General features: G+C 46.1%; 1 protein-coding gene across 2 annotated transcripts in view; it reads right to left on the reverse strand.

The window, feature by feature from the left end:
• LOC147100699 (ATP-dependent chromatin remodeler CHD5-like) overlaps positions 1-16,978 on the reverse strand; it is a 104,067-nt gene extending 87,089 nt beyond the window's left edge. For both annotated transcript variants that reach the window (XM_085967204.1, XM_085967203.1), the window contains exon 1: positions 16,541-16,978. In XM_085967204.1, the coding sequence (XP_085823330.1) occupies positions 16,541-16,601 (61 nt within the window). In that variant the 5' untranslated portion in view covers positions 16,602-16,978. The remainder of the gene's footprint in view (positions 1-16,540) is intronic.
• Positions 16,979-21,580: the final 4,602 nt, after the last annotated feature.

Raw genomic sequence — 21,580 nt, forward strand, 5'->3', positions numbered from 1 at the left:
ATGTCTCTGAGGGGGAGGGCCCATTATTCCATCTAGTCCCTTCGACACTGTTCCAGAGTCAGTAGCTTCCCACTGTGGGCTTATAATGACCACTTAGTTCACCGGTCACTCTGAAGGCAGCAGAGATACTGGGATAATCAGGGGGGCTAAGCAACTAAATGTTTCAAGGATCAGTTTTATATCGAGGGTTTGCGCAGAAGTGCCTTTGCTATTTCTACATCTCAAGAAGAATATTGACGTCTGTAAATACTGTTAATCTACTGAATTCTGCTCGTTCACATGTTTATTCTTCAATAAATTTGTCCAATGGTTTACAAGAGGAGATCACAAGGCTATACACGATAGATTCCAGTAAGTTGTATGCAGTGAGCAGGGTTCTCTCTTCTACTTTGGGTCTCGCTACATTTGTCTAGATATTGGGCAGGTAAAGGCGTACTCCGGCTCATAAGATACGTAATGTCCACTTACAGGAGTGGCCGGCGATGGTGCACAAAAGGAAAGGTCTTCATATTTACCAACCAACCAAATATTTTGGTATCATCAGAAAATGTAGTAATGAAAGTATTCTCCTCCAAATCACTTAGGAACAGTGAGGGAGCTAGAATAGACTCCAGTGAAGCTCTGCTCATCACTGGCCCCAGACTGGCCTTTCTCCCACATATCTAAGAAGTCAGGTGTCCGTCCAGCTAGTTTAGCTGCCATTAATTCCCTGGGTATTAATCTTCATTAAAAGCCTCACCTGTGAAATGATATCACCTGGTAGCCCTCGAGCACAGGTTTAGTTACCTCCTCAAAGGATTGCAACAGGTGGGTGAGGCATACCCTTCCTCTAAATCCATGCTGATTCCTCCTTACTTTTTCTGTGCTCTTCAGGCGAGCAATGACGGTGCCCTGTCTAACGCACTTTCCCCACTACGCACGTTTGGCTCACTGCTCTGCAATTTTCAATTTTAATTATGGGCGAATGCAAAGGAAAATGATTAAAACTGCTGGCTTGTTGTAAAAATCCAATTGGTTCATTAATGTCCTTCAAGGAATTGAGGCCGTCACCCTGACCTGGTCTGGCCTTCACCCAACTCGAGGCCCACACTATGCGGCTGACTCTTAATATCACCCCCTGTAAAACAATCCATTACATTTTCTACATTACAACAGTGACCACACTTCAAAAGTACATCATTGGCTGTAAAGCACTTTGGGACGTCCTGAGGTCGTGAAAGGCGCTATGTAAATGCAAGCCTTACTTTGTTTTCTTTCTAAAGTGCAAGTCTTTCATTACAGAATAAAATGAAGTACTGCAGCAGTTCAAGGAGAAGGCCCACCACCAAATTCTCACAGCAATGAGAACGGACAATAAATGCCGGCCTTGCCACACTTCAATTAAAAATACAGCCTCACTCGATTCTGAGTGGCGGCCCAATGCAGTCCGGCCTGAGGTTGGCTGACCCCTTACAGACACAGGGTCCGACTGGTCTGTGCAGCACAACTCCACATTGTCCTAACCCACTGACCCGTGCTGTACCTGCCCTGGGAGTGTTTGATGGGACAGTGTAGAGGGAGCTTTACTCTGTATCTAACCCATGTTGTACCTGCCCCGGGAGTGTTTGATGGGACAGTGTGGAGGGAGCTTTACTCTGTATCTAACTTGTGCTGTACCTGCCCTGGGAGTGTGTGATGAGACAGTGTAGAGGGAGCTTTACTCTGTATCTAACCCGTGCTGTACCTGCCCTGGGAGTGTTTGATGGGACAGTGTAGAGGGAGCTTTACTCTGTATCTAACCCGTGCTGTACCTGCCCTGGGAGTGTGTGATGAGACAGTGTAGAGGGAGCTTTACTCTGTATCTAGCCTGTGCTGTACCTGCCCTGGGAGTGTTTGATGGGACAGTGTAGAGGGAGCTTTACTCTGTATCTAACCCGTGCTGTACCTGCCCTGGGAGTGTTTGATGGGACAGTGTAGAGGGAGCTTTACTCTGTATCTAACCCGTGCTGTACCTGCCCTGGGAGTGTTTGATGGGACAGTGTAGAGGGAGCTTTACTCTGTATCCAACCCGTGCTGTACCTGCCCTGGGAGTGTTTGATGGGACAGTGTAGAGGGAGCTTTACTCTGTAAAGGGAGACCTTTTTTGGTATTTCATCATTGAGGCGTTAAACCGAGGCCCTGTCTGCCCTCTCAGGCAGATGGAAAAGATCCTACGGCGCTACTTTGAAGAGCAGGGCAGTTCTCCCGGTGTCCGAGCCAATATTTTTCCCTCGACCAACATCACTAAAACAGATTACAACAGTGACTGCACTTCAAAAGCACTTAGTTGGCTGTAAAGCTCTTTGGGACATCCTGAGGTCATGAAATACAAGTCTTTCTTTCTTTCAAGAAGGCCCAATGTGCAAACATAGACCACAACCTAATCTAACCAAAGAGAGAAGTCACCCCATACACCGTAGTGAGAATAAACTGCTAAAAATTAATCAATCCCCTATCTTAACACAAAGGATCAACAGTGTACATTATATACAGAGTAAGTGCTAGACGGAAGTGAGTTACAGGCTGGAATCCAATCGAGGGGTTCAGATTCAATGTTGCTGATATAGGATGCTCGTACTCAAAGTTAGCTACAGCATTTAGAGCAGTCTGTATACATTGTATTTATCTTTTACACTCAGATTGTTTTCTTAAAAGTAAGAGTTGTCAGTGTTCCAAAATGAATCACTTATTCCATTACAGCATCTAGCAGCAGTACCAACCACTCCCAGGACAGGTACAGCACAGGTTAGATACAGAGTAAAGCTCCCTCCACACTGTCCCATCAAACACTCCCAGGACAGGTAGAGCACAGGTTAGATGCAGAGTAAAGCTCCCTCTACACTGTCCCATCAGACACTCCCAGGGCAGGTACAGCACGGGTTAGATACAGAGTAAAGCTCCCTCCACACTGTCCCATCAAACACTCCCAGGGCAGGTACAGCATGGGTTAGATACAGAGTAAAGCTCCCTCTACACTGTCCCATCAAACACCCCCAGGACAGGTACAGCACAGGTTAGATGCAGAGTAAAGCTCCCTCTACACTGTCCCATCAGACACTCCCAGGGCAGGTACAGCACGGGTTAGATACAGAGTAAAGCTCCCTCCACACTGTCCTATCAAACACTCCCAGGGCAGGTACAGTACGGGTTAGATACAGAGTAAAGCCCCCTCTACACTGTCCCATCAAACACTCCCAGGGCAGGTACAGTGTAGTATGCTTAGTCCTCATCAATATAATTCCTACATGGAGACCCTTATTATTACACTCTATGTATAATCCATATTCCTAATCAATTCCTTCAGCATCATACACAACACTTAATCCTCATTCTTATATATTCCATATATTTTCTTGACAAGACTTTTGCTGTCATAAGCTTAGTTAACGAGGTGAATAACAAATCCCTCGCTCACTACTAATTGGATGACCCCTGAACGGTTTGTGGCCCATAAACTATTTGACCCCTGTACTGTTCAAACCTTGCTTCTGATTATCGACTTTGGTGAAGCTTATCCACAACTTGGAACCCAAAGCTCTCACTTAAGGTATGTGTTCCAGATGTAGCACTGCACAGTGAGCTCAACAATCCTCTTTTAATTTTGATTGAGCCCCAAACTTTGAAGAGTTCCATATTAATGAAGAATCAGGACGGTTCTGATAGGACGAAGGACAAGAGAGAATGTCAACAGAACAGAACACGAGGTTGTCCCCACGAGTGGACCATTTCTTGCTGTATGTGATCCGGGCTCCAAGAGCACCCGGTGGCAAATCACTCAAGGCCAGAGTGATGCGTGCAGCCATTCTCCGAGGAGTTAATGTGATGACGCACTATTTTTATACTGCACTATTATCAGTGATTCATTTAGCAACCGATACCTAGAAATGGCCATTGCTGATACTTGCAAAGAACTGCTGGGTTTCTACAATAATCCTTTATCCTTGCTTCAGTGCTGTCCAATACATCAGCCACTAGCCACATGTGGCTAATTGGGAAGCCAGGTGCGGCTAATTGCACTTCTGATTAGTAAATAAAAATGAGAATGGACACCATCGTTGGTCATGTGATCTCAATGCTCACATTTGCACGGTGTATGCATGTGAACTTTAACCTTTTTGTGCGTTTGTTGGTAAAATGGCAAGACGAGAAGCAGTGTGTTTTGATCGTTGTGTGTGCTTTATTTCCTTTATTACTGCTCACCGATTAGCTGCTAAAATAGTGTGTAACATGGATAAAAGCACCAGACTTCACCACCATGGAAACACCAGCAACACGGTATGGAGAGGGGAGCGGTCACCATGGTCAGTTTGACCAATCGGATTAACCGCTTCAGGCCAGCGCAAGACAGCAACCCAGCCAATAACGAGCAGCTCCAACAGGGCAAAGGGCGAGGAGCATCCAACCACGTGCTGGGGCTGAAGCTGGGGCGGGTCAGGGTGGGGTGAACAGTGGGACGGGAGAAGGAGAGAAACAAGGAGGAGGAGGAGCGAGAAACAGAAAGGCGAGAAATGGGAAACAGCAGCAGGAGGCGGAGAAAGAGGTGGAAACAGAAACAGGAAAAAGAGAAACAATCAGGCGGTCAGAAGAAAGAAAAAGCTTGCATTTATAGAGTGTCTTTCAAGACCTCTGAATGTCCCAAAGCATTCCACAGTCAATGAAATATTTGGCTGGCTGGCTGGCAGGGGGAATCTAGAAATCAGCCTGGATTCCTGCTGTCCAGCTGGGCTGGGATAAGAGAATCGGTCTGAATCTCCCCAGGTGCCGATGGTGATAATTGGATTTTGTGCATTCATTCTTCCAATCAGTCGGTGATAGACAGTACGGGGAGGGACGCATGTGTGTGGGGGCAGGCGAGGGAAGCATTCGACTGCGATGCCCTCCACCGTCAAATAGCCCCATGACACTCCCTGTCTAGCCTCACCTGTAAAGAATGGTCACCTGGGCAATGTGCCAGAGGGCGGTTGGCACCAGTGGTCCCCACCCATGCCGCGCCTCCGGCGGGGGGGAAAAAATAAGATTCGGGAGCGTTTAAAAACCATACGCCTGCAATAGCCATTCTGAAGCAGGACAATGGCCAGCTATTCCGTCAATCCTCGGCCATGATAGGGGAGGGAAGAGTCAAGGTGGAATAGCTCATAGTCAGGGGACAGTAAATGGTGTTCGGTCAGGAAACTGTCACTCGGCTGTATAATTTATAATTCCTTGTGTGATGATATAAATGCCCTAATGGAATTACTATCTCAACCTGGATCTTGATCGAGCGTCGACACACAGTAAACTGCCCTCAAATCCATTGCTGAAAATAACACGCAACACAAGAGACACTAAGGGGCATTGTCTTCATTAATGGGTAGGAGTTTTTTTTTTTTAAACTACAAATAAAAAACCACGCAGCGATGCTGAAAATACACAGTACGTCAGTCCGTGTGGGAAAGGGCAAGAGGCAGGTCCTATGTGGGGTGGAGGTCACTCGTCAGAGCTGCGGGTTTCCAGCGTTTTCTACATCAACTTGATGAAAATGTGGCAGGCGAGCCTTTCTTCGCACACCTAACACAGTGACGGAAAGAGTCACGGGATTCACCACCATGACACAGCAACTTCAACAACAACTTGCATTTATGGAATGCCTTTAACGTAGTAAACGTCCCAAGGCGCTTCACAGGAGCGATTATCAAACAAAATTTGACACCGAGCCACGTAAGGAGATATTAGGACAGGTGACCAAATGCTTGGTCAAAAGAGATAGGTTTTAAGGAGATTCTTAAAGGAGGGAGAGAATTCCAGAACTTAGGGCCTAGGAGGCTGAAGGAAATCAAGGATACACAAGAGGCCAGAATTGGAGGAGCGCAGAGATCTCGGAGGGTTTGTAGGGCTGCAGCAGGTTACATAGATAGGGAGGGGCAAGGCCATGGAGGGATTTGAACACAAGGATGAGAATTACAAATCTGAGGCTTTGCTGGAATTCCAGAGCTTAGGGCCTAGGCAGCTGAAGGCTGGAGCGATGAAAATCGTAACTGCACAAGAGGCCAAAATTGGAAGAGCCCAGAGATCTCAGAGGGTTGTAGGACTGGAGGTGGTTACAGGGAGAGGGAGAGGCGAGGCCATGTAGGGATTTGAAAACAAGGGTGAATCATAGAATGATACAGCACAGAAGGAGGCCATTCAGCCCATCGTGCCTGTGTAAGCTCTTTAGTAGAGCAATCCAATTAATCTCACTCCCCTGCTCTTTCCCCATAGCCCTGTCAGTTTTTTCCCCTTCAAGTATTTATCCGACTTTCTCTCTCGAATTTTAAAATCGAGGCCTTGCCGGACCGGGAGCCAATGTAGCTCAGCAAGCACATTGAAGATAGGAGCAGGAGTAGGCCATTTGGCCCCTCGAGCCTGCTCCGCCATTCAATGAGATCATGGCTGATCATCCAAATTCAGTACCCTGTCCCTGCCTTCTCCCCATATCCCTTGATCCCTTTAGCCTTAAGAAATATATCTAACTCCTTCTTGAATATATTTAATGAATTGGCCTCAACTGCCTTGTGTGGTAGAGAATTCCACAAGTTCACCACACTCTGGGTGAAGAAATTCCTCCTCATCTCTGTCCTAAATGGCTTACCCCTCATTCTTAAGACTGTGACCCCTGGTTCTGGACTCCCCCGCCATCGGGAACATCCTTCCTGCATCTAGTCTGTCTAGTCCTGTTAGAATTTTATAAGTTACAATGAGATCCCCTCTCATTCTTCTAAACTCCAGCGAGTATAAGCCCAATCGACCCAATCTCTCCTCATACGTCATTCCTGCCATCCCAGGTATCAGTTTGGTGAATCTTCGCTGCACTCCCTCAATGGCAAGAACATCCTTCCTCAGATAAGGCAACCAAAACTGCACACAATACTCAAGGTGTGGTCTCACCAAGGCCCTGTACAACTGCAGCAAGACATCCTTGTTCCTGTACTCGAACCCTCTCGCTACGAAGGCCAACATACCATTTGCCTTCTTAACCGCCTGCTGCACCTGCATGCTTACCTTCAGCGACTGGTGCACAAGGACACCCAGGTCTCGTTGCACTTCCCCTTCTCCCAATCTATTGCCGTTCAGATAATAATCTGCCTTCCTGTTTTTGCCATCAAAGTGGATAACCTCGCATTTATCCACATTATACTGCATCTGCCATGCATCTGCCCAATCACCCAACCTGTCCAAATCATACTGGAGTTTCTCGGCATCCTCCTCACAGCACACACGCCCGCCCAGCTTTGTCTCGTCTGCAAACTTGGAGATATTACATCTAGTTCCCTCGTCTTGATCATTAATATATATTGTGAATAGCTGGGGTCCTAGGACCGATCCCTGCGGTACCCCACTAGTCACTGCCTGCCACTCGGAAAAAGAGCCGTTTATTCCAACTCTTTGCTTCCTGTCTGCCAACCAGTTCTCTATCCAAGTCAGTACCTTGCCCCCAATCCCATGTGCCTTAACTTTACACGCTAATCTCTTATATAGGACCTTATCGAAAGCCTTCTGAAAGTCCAAATACACCACATCCACTGGTTCTCCCTTATCTATTCTACCAGTTACATCCTCAAAAAATTCCAGTAATTAGTTAAGCACGATTTACCTTTTGTAAATCCATGTTGACTTTGTCCGATCCTGTCACTGTTTTCCAAGTGCTCTGCTATTACATCTTTTATAATGGACTCCCTTTTGGTTGGGACTCCCTTTTCTGATGGACAAAGAAAGACAGACTTGCATTTATATAGTGCCTTTCACGACCCAAAGCGCTTTACAACGCATAAGTCAGAAGGTTGTGGGTTCAAGTCCCACTCCAGAGACTTGAGCACAAAAATCTAAGTTGACACACTCCAGTGCAGTACTGAGGGAGTGCTGTGCTGTCGGAGGTGCCGATTTTTGGATGAGACGTTAAACCGAGGCCCCGTCTGCTCTCTCAGGTGGACGTAAAAGATCCCATGGCACTATTTCGAAGAAGAGCGGGGGAGTTATTCCCCGGACAATATTTAGTCCTCAATCGACATCACTAAAACAGATTATCTGGTCATTATCACATTGCTGTTTGTGGGAGCTTGCTGTGCGCAAATTGGCTGCTGCGTTTCCTACATTATAACAGTGACTACACTTCAAAAAAAGTACTTCATTGACTGTAAAGTGCTTTGGGACATCCGGTGGTCTTGAAAGGCGCTATATAAATGCAAGTCTTTCTTTCTATAGCCACTTGGGGCTAGGAACCCGAAGCCACCTGTGAACCTGTACCCCAGCAAGGAGTCACCGCTTTAGGAAGTGAGAAAAAATAGTGCTGGTGAATAATTGAAAGAAAGAAAGAAAGATAGACAAGAGTCAAACGGATGTTGGGAGCTAAATCTACATTTGTCACACTATTTGAAAAGGCCAATGACAACACTTTACATTCCTCCCTCTGCCATACCTGGCTCAGGCAATAGTGAGAGAGAGGGGGGGGGGTTGGGAATTGCTAATTACACATCTTCCAATCCATGAGAAAAAAAGACTAAACAGACTCAGCAGAGATTCACACCTCGCGCTCAGTACAACTGGAAAAGCAACACCAACTCTCACAGCTCCTCAAGTGTTGCGACATTTTGTTTGTCTGGAGCCAGAATTTGCGTGTCAACTAAACAGAGAGGGCACCTCACCGTGCCAGATCCAAAGAAAGGCTCAGAGGCGTTCAAATGAACTTCTTCAGAGTAGCTGCAGCTTAAACCAGTGTTTAGCCCGGCTCCTGTAACAGTTCAATGCGCGGCTACACTCCGTGCTATGGCACCAAGCCATGTGGGCCAGGGGGCCCCAGGTTCCACCATCCTGTCCACTGAGGGAACGCCTCAAATTAAAAATTTTCATCTTTGTTTTCAAATCCCTCCATGGTCTCGCCCCTCCCTATCTCTGTAATCTCCTCCAGCCCTTCAATCCTCCAAGAACTCTGTGTTCCTCCAATTCTGGCCTCTTATCCGTCCCCCCATCACGGAAGACCTCTCCTGGTCCCTCAACACCTCCTCTCTGGTGAAGAAGGCCCAGCAGCGCCTATATTTCCTAAGGAGGCTGAAGGGATGTAATCTGTCACCCCTGATCCTCTCTAACTTTTACCGCTGCACAATAGAGAGCATCCTGACAAACTGTATCACAGTATGGTATGGCAGCTGTAGCTACTATGACCGGAAAGCACTGCAGCGGGTAGTCAAAACTGCCCAACGCATTACCGGCACCCGGCTACCGACCATAGAGCACATATACCAGAAACGCTGTCTACGGAGGTCACGGTCCATCATCAAAGACCCTACCCACCCCAGCCAGAGTCTGTTCGCCCTCCTGCCATCTGGGAGACGCTACAGATGCATTCGCACCCGTACGACCAGATTTAAGAACAGCTTCTTTCCCAGGGCTGTCATCCTACTGAACTCCACAAATAAACTCTAAAGCCTGCACATCTGTCAATGCACTTTATATGGTTATATTTATGTTAAAATACTACAAGCCAAATGTATGTTGAACGTTTAAATGTCTTAATCCAAATGTACACTCTCAGGAGCCGCAAGCCTACATTTCGTTGTACTGCACTTGTGCACTAACAATGACAATAAAAGTTGATTTGATTTGATTTGATTGATTCTCTCCACCATTGGTGGCCGTGCCTTCAGCTGCCTAGGCACTAAGCTCTGGAATTCCCTCCCTGAACCTCTCCACCTCCTTTAAGACACTCCTTAAAACCTACCTCTTGGTCGCCTGTCCTAATATCTCCTATTGTGGCTCGGACAACGCTCCTGTGAAGTGCCTTGGGACATTTTACTACGTTAAAGGCGCTATATAAATGCAAGTGGTTGTTGAGTGAGCAGACCGCAGCCAAGCAGCATGGCTTCAGTAAGAAAACTACACATTCAGGAAAGAGCAGGGAGAACATTGGCAAAATAGTAAAAAAAAATTATTTGTACTGTGTAGTGGGCCTTTAAATGTTGAATACAACAACACGGAGCCTGGCAATGCACCCTGCGTCAGGCTGCACCCTGGAGCAGCATCAGTGGAAATCATTACCCGACTCAGTTTCTTCCTCACCTCCTCTACTCGCTGGGGTCCGGAGTTCTACGGGCGCGGCCCGTCCCTGCGGTACCTCGTCCAAACGGCCGCTATCCATCTCTGAGCCCAGGCACAAGAGTATTGGAAGGCCATTCAGCTCAGCATCACAGCCATGCCTGACCCTGTCCTCACCCAACAACCTAACACACTTTCCAGCAGGGGTTGCTGGTGTTCGGGTAGACAGAGGCAAAAAGCACGAACGGAACGCTGACCTTTATCTCAAGGGGCTGGAATACAAAGGGAAGGAAGTGATGCCTCAGTTGTAGAGAGCTCGGGTCAGGCCCCATCATTCAGTTTTGGGCACTGCACCTCAGGCAGGATATATTGGCCTTGGAGTGCAAATTCACCAGAGTGATACTAGGAATTAGAGGGTTACAATATGAGGACAGGTTGTATAGACTAGGCTTGTATTCCCTTGAGTTTTGAAGATTGAGGGGTGCTCTGATCAAGGTGTTTAAAATGATACTGTAGAAAATATAGGGACAGAGTGATCTCCTGGAAGAATTTCGATCGCCTAGATGGGTCGGAGAGGAATTTCCCAGATTTTTTTCTCCCAAATTGGCCATTGGGTCTTTATCTGGTTTTTCGCCTCTCCCGGGAGATCACATGGGTTCGGGTGGATGCAGAGTGATAGAAGATTTGAGGTTAGGATCAGATCAGCCATGATCTTATTGAATGGTGGAGCAGGCTCGAGGGGCCGATTGGCCTACTCCTGCTCCTATTTCTTATGTTCTTATGTTCTTATAACAGGATTCGATAGGGTAGATACGGAGAAACTATCTCCTCTGGTGTGGGAATCAAGAACAAGGGGACTTAAACTTCGGGCTAGGCCATTCAGGAGTGAAATCAGGAAGCTCTTTTTCCACACAATGTAGTGGAAAACTGGAACCCGCTTCTCCAAAAGGCTGCAGATGCTGGGGGGTCAACAGAAATTTTCAGGACTGAGAGCGATAAGATTTTTATTGGGTAAGCGTATCAAGGGATATGGAGCAAAGGCAGGAAAATGGAGTTGAGTTGCAGATCAGCCACGATCTAATTGAATGGGGGAGCAGGTTCGAGGGGCTGAATGGCCTCCTAGAACATAAGAACATGGAGCAGGAGTAGGCCATTTGGCCCTTTGAGTCTCCTCCGACATTTAATGAGATCACGCCTGATCTGATCTTGGCCTCAGCTCCATTTCCCTGCCCACTCCCCATAGCCCATCACTCACTTATTGTTCAAAAATCTGTCTATCTCAGCCTTAAATATATTCAATGACTCCGCCTCCACAGCTCTCTGGGGCAGAGAATTCCACAGATTCACGACCCTCTGAGAGAAAAAATTCCTCCTCATCTCAGTCTTAAATGGGCGACCCCTTATTCTGAAACTATGCCCCCTAGTTCTAGATACCCCCACGAGGGGAAACATCCTCTCTGCATCCACCCTGTCAAGCCCCCTCAGAATCTTATATGTTTCAATAAGATCACCTCTCATTCTTCTAAACTCCAATGAGTACAGGCCCAACCTGCTCAACCTTTCCTCATACATCAACCCCTTCATCTCAGGAATCAACCTTGTGAACCTTCTCTGAACTGCCTCCAATGCAAGTATATCCTTCCTTAAATATGGAGACCAAAACTGTACGCAGTCTTCCAGGTATGGTCTCACCAACACCCTGTACAGTTGTAGCAGGACTTCCCTGCTTTTATACTCCAACTCCCTTGTAATAAAGGCCAACATTCCATTTGCCTTCCTGATTACTTGCTGTATCTGCATGCTAACTTTTTGTGTTTCATGCACAAGGACCCTCAGGTCCCTCTGTACTGCAGCATTTTGTAATCTCTCTCCATTTAAATAATAATTTGCTTTTTTATTTTGCTTACCAAAGTGGATAACCTCCTCATGTTCCTTTGTCAATCAGGAATGGCAACTGGCTGATACTCCCCTCTACCTAGCCTAAGGGTGCTAAGGCCAAGTGTAGTGCTCCAAGCACTGTCCCAACAGAGATCGACTGACTTAACACAGAGCAGGAACGGAACCGGAGACCTTCTTGGGCAGTGTGGCCTGTACTGTATTGGACAGCATCAATAGCCCTCACCTCGATGGGCAGTGTGGCCTGTACTGTATTGGACAGCATCAATAGCCCTCACCTCGATGGGCAGTGTGGCCTGTACTGTATTGGACAGCATCAATAGCCCTCACCTCGATGGGCAGTGTGGCCTGTACTGTATTGGACAGCATCAATAGCCCTCACCTCGATGGGCAGTGTGGCCTGTACTGTATTGGACAGCATCAATATCCCGCACCTCGATGGGCAGTGTGGTCTGTACTGTATTGGACAGCATCAATAGCCCTCACCTCGATGGGCACAAAATTCAGGTCAACACAAGAGCTACCAACTTTACAACAAACATAAAATTAATTTCTTTGAATTTAACCTTTGGAGTCAGGTATCATTCTAGTAAATCTACGCTGCACTCCCTCCATGGCCAATATATCCTTCCCAAGGTGTGGTGCCCAGACTGAACACAGTACTCCAGGTGTGGTCTAACCAAGACTTTGTATAGTGTAGCATGACTCCGATTCCCTGTATTCTAGTCCTCTAGATATAAAAGGCCAACATTCCATTAGCCTTTTTGATTATTTTCTGTCCACAGCATTTTAATGATCTATTTACAGGGATCCCGAAGTCTCTTTGGGCCTCCACTGTTTCTAGCTTTTCACCATTTAGAAAGTACTCTGTTCTATCCTTTTTTGGTCCAAAGTGGATGACCTCACACTCGCCTACATTGAAATCCATTTGCCACAGTTTTGCCCATTCACTTAATCTATTAATATCTCCTTGTAATTTTATGCTTCCATCTACACTGTTTACAATGTCAGCTATCTTTTTGTCATCAGCAAACTTGGATACAAGTGTAAAATACTGCAGGTAGGAAGGAGAAATAGGCAATGCACATACTCCACGAATGGCATTAAAACAGCCACGGATAAGCGACCTAGGAGTCTAAGACAATTAACATGTCCCGCCAATGCAGAGCAGCAATCCAAAGCCAATAGGATGTAGTGCTGCGAGTTCGCTTCAGAGGAGATAATGGTCAAACTGTACTGGGCTCTGGTCAGACCGCACCGCGAGTACTGTGTCCAGTTCTGGTCAGACTGCACCGCGAGTACGGTGTCCAGTTCTGGTCAGACCGCACCGCAAGTACTGTGTCCAGTTCTGGTAAGACCGCACCGCGAGTACTGTGTCCAGTTCTGGTAAGACCGCACCGCGAGTACTGTGTCCAGTTCTGGTAAGACCGCACCGCGAGTACTGTGTCCAGTTCTGGTAAGACCGCACCGCGAGTACTGTGTCCAGTTCTGGTCAGACCACACCGCGAGTACGGTGTCCGGTTCTGGTAAGACCGCACCGCGAGTACTGTGTCCGGTTCTGGTCAGACCGCACCGCGAGTACTGTGTCCAGTTCTGGTCAGACCGCACCGCGAGTACTGTGTCCAGTTCTGGTAAGACCGCACCGCGAGTACGGTGTCCAGTTCTGGTAAGACCGCACCGCGAGTACGGTGTCCAGTTCTGGTAAGACCACACCGCGAGTACTGTGTCCAGTTCTGGTAAGACCGCACCGCAAGTACTGTGTCCAGTTCTGGTAAGACCGCACCGCGAGTACTGTGTCCAGTTCTGGTAAGACCGCACCGCGAGTACTGTGTCCAGTTCTGGTCAGACCGCACCGCGAGTACGGTGTCCAGTTCTGGTAAGACCGCACCGTGAGTACTGTGTCCAGTTCTGGTAAGACCGCACCGCGAGTACTGTGTCCGGTTCTGGTCAGACCGCACCGCGAGTACTGTGTCCAGTTCTGGTCAGACCGCACCGCGAGTACGGTGTCCAGTTCTGGTAAGACCGCACCGCGAGTACGGTGTCCAGTTCTGGTAAGACCGCACCGCGAGTACTGTGTCCAGTTCTGGTAAGACCGCACCGCGAGTACTGTGTCCAGTTCTGGTAAGACCGCACCGCGAGTACTGTGTCCAGTTCTGGTCAGACCGCACCGCGAGTACGGTGTCCAGTTCTGGTAAGACCGCACCGCGAGTACTGTGTCCAGTTCTGGTAAGACCGCACCGCGAGTACTGTGTCCAGTTCTGGTAAGACCGCACCGCGAGTACTGTGTCCAGTTCTGGTAAGACCGCACCGCGAGTACTGTGTCCGGTTCTGGTAAGACCGCACCGCGAGTACTGTGTCCAGTTCTGGTTCACTAATGTCGTTTAGGGAAGAAAATCTGCCTTCCCTACCCAGTTAGGGACTCCAGTCCCACACCAACATGATTGATTCTTTAGTGCCATCTGAAGTGGCCTAGCAAGCCACTCAGCTGGATCAAACACTGCAGCAGTTCAAGAAGGCAATAAATTCTGGCCTAGCCAGCAACACCCATATGAATTTTTTAAAAAGGCATTCCTCATCATAATTTCATCATATTTCAAAGAAGAACAGAGGCGTTTTCACCGGTGTCCTGACCAATATTTATCCCTCAACCGACTAAAAACAGTCGATCTGGATATTTATCTCATTGCTGTTTGTGGGACCTTGCTGTGCACAAATTGGCTGCCGCGTTTCCCCACGTTACAACAGTAACTACACTTCAAAAATACTTCATTGGCTGTAAAGCACTTTGCGACATCCTGAGGTCGTGAAAGGCGCTATATAAAGACACATCTTTCTTTTCTTTTAATTCTCGAGTCCAGCTGGAAAGTGTGTGTGTGCATGCGTGTGGGTGTGTGTGTGTGCATGCATCTACGTATATCACTCACTGTCAAGATTCATGCGTACAGAATAACCGCTTGGGTGAGGTACCAAAGGGCAAGAGGCACCAATGTAGCTGTACCCTGCCATAAAGATGTCACCACCTCCAGTAGAGGAAGGGAGACAGAGGGCAGAAAAAAAGAAAATAAACTTTGAAAGAGGTCTGGCACCACCTGATGGCATGCCCTGGGGTCGAGCAGCAGTCCTGGGCTGTGGAACAGCTGAAACAAAAGAGCTTTTTTTTTTGCCTTTTTGGATACAAATAATTGCTACATATCAGCGCGGCTCAACCTAACTTGTCGGCCCGCGGTGACTGACCTATCACCAAGCCAGCAATCAGTCGGCGGGCCAATGAGAGGCCAAAGGAGGGGGCGGGGCTCCGGCCGCCAGCAGGGTAGGTTGCGGCCGGCTTTGTGACGTCATAATGGGCCTGCTTTGAATAATATTTGTTCATCAATGGAGAGGGAGCGGGGCAAAACAGACCACAAACCATTCAGTGCAACCCTAAACTCTCACACAGCCCATAATAGTCAGTTACAGAACTTTTTTTCCTGCATTTTTTTTATATATAAAAAGAAAAAACTCCTCCAGAAATGCAATGTAAGAATTAGTAACCAACCGTGTGACATTAAGCATTAAAACTTCCCTCCTTCAAAATATATTTGCAATCAATGTTTTTTTTATATATAGAAATGAAAAGTATCGAGTCCCCCTTTTGTATGCATCACACAGGTATTGTACAAGAAAAATGTCACAAATAATTAAGACCAGTGCTGGGATCAATAATTTGCATCCCAAGATATAAAAACACGGTCCAGAAATGCAATGCTGTGCTTGGATATTGCATGTATCCAGTGCAAAAATGTAGCAACTAGTTAACACAATGTTAATTTAAAATTATTGGGGGGAAAAGCAAGATCACAGGTTAGAATACTACAAGAGTAATTCAAATGCCACTATGTTTTCTGCACAGATCCAGATAAGATCTGTCAACATGATCCATAATACAGCAAATCAATCAAAATGGATTAAGAAAATATACATGCAGCATTCAAAAAATATTTAAAATATACACAGATATAATCATTTACAACATTTTCAGCCACATATGTCAAGTATTGCTAGGAATAGATTTAGAAGGTTTTGGTGATTTTTCCCTTTTTTTGTTACTATATAAATTGATTTGATTGCACTGCTTTAAACGGCCGCCTTCCCGTTAGGAAGCGTTTTAAAGACACGGATCAAAACATTTTTCTAAAATTAAAACAAAAAAAATTAGTAATGAATATGCATCAGCCCCTTTTCTTGCTCCAGACTCCCGCCATCGGTAGCATCGAGCACAAAGTGCCGGCGCCGGCAGCGAGGGAGCGGAGAGGAACCCGAAAAAAACTTGCAAAATATACCGAGGAGAAGCCCCTGAATCGCGGCTTCCCGCGGCCCGGCTCCCGCTCCTCCTGCTCACACACTTTCTGCAGACACTCTGGGCTTGGCCAAACCCTGAAGTTGCCGGCATTCGCTGCTGGGCTTTAGATTCTTTTAAATATATATGTATATATATATTCTTTTATATATAAAGGGAGTTGCTGCCTGGTTATTATTCTTATCTTTTTGCACCGACAACTTGAGCGTGAAAATGATTATTAATGAGACCCTCATCAGCACCTACCTGGGGCTCCCTCATCGTTTTCCATCCCGTCCTCCTCATTGCCAAAAGATGCCGGCATCATTGAAATGTTAAATTATATATTTATATATTTTTTTAAAAAGGAGATAGAGTGGGGGGGGGGGCACTGAAAATTTACATTTAAAAAAAATTCCTGGAAAGGAAAGATGTATGTATAAAGAGAGGAAGAAAATGCAAATAAGGAGGATTTTTTTTCTAAATGAATAAAAAGACAGGGGGGAAAGCCCTTGTTGGGTACAAAAAAGAGAGGGCAGGAGTCGGATGGAGTGACTATATTGACAGATTTGTCAGGGTGAGGTGGAAAAATGGCCGCCACACACCAACAAAAAAATCTCCTCAGCCCCCCGCCTGAAAATAATCCAAAAAAAAGAGACAGAAAGAGGGGAGAGAAAAATTGGAACGCACATGCCCAGTTGTGACGTCTCGTCTGGTTGCCCCGGTAACCATGCATCCCATAATTATCCCTAACCTGCTAGTTATGGTAGTGGTTAACCAGGTTTTGGTGCTGGTGGAGTCTGCTGTTTGGGATGGGGGAAGGGAGGAAGTTTTAGTGCCTCTCTCTATTGCTGATAAAATATTCCCTAATTACTTTGAACTTTTTTTTTCTTAAACATTTTAATTTAAATATACAAAAGTTTATTTTTAAATGTACAGTGCACACTGGTGCTGCAAATAATTTTTAAAATGCACTGTGGAATCCCTATGTTTTACAACTGAACTCTGATCTCACTGCATAACTATTTTGCCAAGATATTCAGCTGATCAGTGAGGGATTCTCAGAGAAAATAATGAGAGGGCAGGAGTCACAAGGCAATACGCACTTCTCCAGGGGGTCATATTGTCAGCCAAAACCCCCTCAAAGAGATTATTTTCACTGCATTATATTCTGCATACTCATCATTTCCAAAACATATACAAGCAGCATCATTTATAATCATAACATTGGCACCTGACCTGTTGCAGTGTGAAAGGCGTTTTTGATTCTACCTTACTGGCTTGTTCGACCAGAATGCTCCACACAGTAGGCGAGATTACTAGAATTTAATCTGCAATGTATTACTGGAAAATAGCATTGCTGTTAATGCAGAAAATTACAGTACAAGGCCATTATACCAAACAACCCAACTTCAAACATTCTCACCATATCCCTCAATCCCTTTACTCTCTAGAAAATCATCTAATTACCTTTTGAACACGCTTTATACTGCCTACTTTGCATGCTTTCTTGGTAACCTATTCCACAACTCATTTTACCTGTTGCATGTAAATGTTCTGACTGACTTCTTTCTTACTCTGATCTTGCTCAGCTTTAGCTCGTGCCTTCTGATAGTTAAACCATGCACCACAGTGTACATTTTTTTTCATAGATCAACTGAGGTCAAAACCAGAGTAAAGAGGAACAGTGCACTAAAGCAGCAGGCTGTTTTTCCACTCAAATTCCCACAACATACAATGTAAATAAAAAGAAAAACTGTGGAACAGTTTTTGGTTTCTTGCCTTAAAGGTTTATAAAAGCAGTCATTTCATCCAATTATGCATCTCTGCAGGTTCTGAACATTGGCAGATGTGAGGCTAGGATGTAATCTACAGAAATGTTTAAATCTCACACCAGGTACGACAACTTAGACAGGTCTTAAATCAGTGTGACATACAGCAGTACGATAGATTGCAACTTCACAAACTCATCATCTAGAGTCAGGTACACAGGGTGCAAGAGAAAGAGAAAAGACACACTGCAAGTCAGTCAGCATCTGAAAGAGATTTGATTTTTTATGATTTTGTTTTCTATTTGTGGTGTCCCACTAAAAAGGGGGCCCTCTTTTTGTTTGATGACACTAAAGTATCTCCTTATGGATTTTATAAAAGACATATGAAAGAGAAAGGTTAATATTTGGGTTTTAACCCACTTCAAAGCCTGACTTGATTTTTTTTTTGTTGCAATTGTTCTTTGATTACAACACATACATTGCTACAGTGTGCATGGTACATTGTGATAGGGAGCAAGGTTTATTGAGTGACTGGGGTGTGATATGACCCTTAAGACTGGTCCCAGGCCGAGTCAGTGGTGTGTGTGTACGGCGGTGCTCACCCATCGTCAGTGCCCTGTGGGTTTTGGCTGTCGCCAGTTCTTTTTGACAGTTTCTATGTTTGGCAGGTGGCGCCTGTTCCAGGTACTTGGAATGCAACTTGTGTCAGCCAGCTCCTGGCAGCAAGCCAAAAACAGGGACCGTACTCTGTGAAGAGTTTCTCCTCACCCAGCCTTAGAGAGAACATGCTTTTCTCAGACTGGGCTATCACCCGTAGTGTTTCAATCTGTATTGACCTTTGGACCTTCCTCCTGCTGTCACCTTACGGGAATGCACCGATGGGTTGCAAATCAGAGGAAACACGACAGTTTAGGATGCAGGAGGAGCGAGAGGTCTTTTGGGGAAAGCTCAGTGTTATAACCTCAAATTTTATTTGTAAATTACTATCACAATGTAGAACAGAAACTGGCCATATAAAATGCAAGTTGTTGCTTGCATTTAATTGCCTTGCCCAAAAGCTCAGTTGGATTGCACAGAACTACCTAGCTGATAAGGGAATTAGGGGTTACGGGGAACGGGCAGGGAAGTGGACGTGAGTCTAGGTTCGGATCCTATTAAATGGCGGAGCAGGCCCGAGGGGCCGTATGGCCTACTCCTGCTCCTACTTCTTATGTTCTTATGTAACTACACAGATCAGCATGGTCCCCAGGCCTGGTGAGATAGCTAAAGGGATCAAGGGATATGGGGAGAAAGCAGGGGCAGGGTACTGAATTTGGATGATCAGCCATGATCTCATTAAATGGCAGAGCAGGCTCGAGGGGCCGAATGGCCTACTCCTGCTCCTATCTTCTATGTTTCTATGTTAATCTGAGCCAGGGAGGTTACAGGAGCACAGGGGCCTCCTCATTCAGCACATCAAGATTAAGATGCTCAACAAAAAAAATCACCCAAGTGCTGCTCCTGCTTGCCATCAGCAAGCCCTGTGTATGCAACGTGTATTAGAATCAGGTGAGGACAGCACTAATTACCCCAATCCACTCCCACACCGCAGTTAAATAGCCCGCTAGCACACATCATCAGGCTTGCACATAAATGGCAATTTCGGCAAGGTATCAGCTCCTATACAACTGTAGTCCAGCATACACTCGAGGGTTAATCCCCAGTCGATGCCGAATTAGCCAACCTCAGTCGGAAAGGCCAGCCAAAACTCAGTATAGACTCTTGCATGCCAAATGAAAGCCGCTTCGTATTAGGACACCTTTGAAACTATTACCCAGTATTGACCTTTTGGAGTCAGGGAAAAATGAACTGGGAGGAGTGCTGAAAACCCCGGAGAATGCTCAAAAGTGTGGCGGGAAACTCTTCATCTGTTTAAGTAGCATTAGTTTGAAATATGTGTTATTTGTGAGCTTGGTTTTGTTGGCCGACAGATTTATTTTGAGTTATGTGTAGATGTCCTCACTGTAGCTCACTGCAGAGATACCATATGGTCCCTTTTCACACAAAGCATGTGCAGACAGACAGTAAAATCCCCGTGAGATCTAAACCCTGCAAGGCCAGAGAGCATCCATAATTACCAGTTTGGGCCCTCGAGGGGAAAAGCTTTTCCTACTGTCCTAGGAATTTCCCCAAGCAGTTGGAATTGCTACAGATTTGATAATGTGGAGCAAAGGCAATTATGACCTGTGCTGAGGTATAATAGAAATTTAGGACCACTTTCCCCCCCTTTAAGGGTCCTCAAATCCAAAGAGAGAGCTTAATGTCCTGAAGCAAGAGGGAGCATATGTTAAGCAATGATGCAATTCCCAAGCTTTTACTCCTCCCCCACCCCATCCCAACTTCCTTCATAGTTTCCGCCAATTTTCTCTCCTCACCTTAAGATGTCGAAATCTTGCTGGAGTAAATTCCTGTGGTAAACCACTGTTGTTAGTATTGTTGTTCACTGTTGTTCACTCTTGCACATTGTTGTACTTGTCTGTGCATGCCTCAGCTGACTCCGCCCCTGGCTCCACCCTCATGGCCGGGTATAAAGGTGACTGCTCGGCAGCCCCCTGCCCTTTTGGATACCAGGCAACCACGAGAGGCATGCTCTGTTCTTTGGTAATAAAAGCCTGTTTGTTACTCTCTCAACTTCCAGTCTTTTGTAGTAATTGATAGCGCATCAATTCCTATAAGCAGCTTCCAAGTGGCCATTCTTTTAATGCCTGTAGATAGTGAGGGTCAGCTTGCCATGTGACCATGGGGGTCATCGCAGTAGAGCCAGTTTTGGTATGCACCCGACATTCCATGTTCCAGCGGGGGTCACTGCAGTGCTCAGGAGCCCTGGCCGATTCTGCCTTTCCTAATTCAGGGGGCACAGGAGCCAATTGCTTCGCTCCCTCCCGCCACCGCAGCTGAGCTCAGCTAACGCAGCACAAACTAGGCACGTCCCTTTTTGGTACCTACAGCACAGTTTCTCACTGGCTAAACCAGCTCAGCCTTCTGTAGAGCTACACTGCCCACATCTCTAGTAACTTCAGAAATCGCTGCAGGAATCTGCAGCGATTAGAGGGTAAAAACTGAGGATTCAAAAGGAAAATCGACAGGAGCATTGGAAAACATATATAGGCATCTTGAACTGGAAGATAAGAGAACAAATGGCCATTAAAAAAGAGAAACTAGCCCTAAAACCTCAAAATTCCACAATCGCAACAATCTTGGGTCATAACAGCAGGAATTCTTCAATCATTACATCAATGACTGATGGAAGCAGTCAAGCAATGCCAACCACACCAAAGCCTGCCAACTGACATGGGAAAAGTTTAAACCTGGATTATTTTAAAGTACACCAAGGAAGTAGAACCAAATGCTGCAAATGGAATTTAGTAAAGTTATCATAGAATCATATAACACAGGAGGCCATTCGGCCCATTGTGCCTGAGCTGGCTCTTTTAAGAGCTATCCAATTAGTCCCACTCCCCTGCTCTTCCCCATAGCTCTGCAAATATTTCCCTTT

Source organism: Somniosus microcephalus, chromosome 25 (assembly GCF_052327205.1).
Source record: "Somniosus microcephalus isolate GS21.2 chromosome 25, FLI_Smic_1.0, whole genome shotgun sequence".
Classification (NCBI taxonomy): Eukaryota; Metazoa; Chordata; class Chondrichthyes; order Squaliformes; family Somniosidae; genus Somniosus; species Somniosus microcephalus.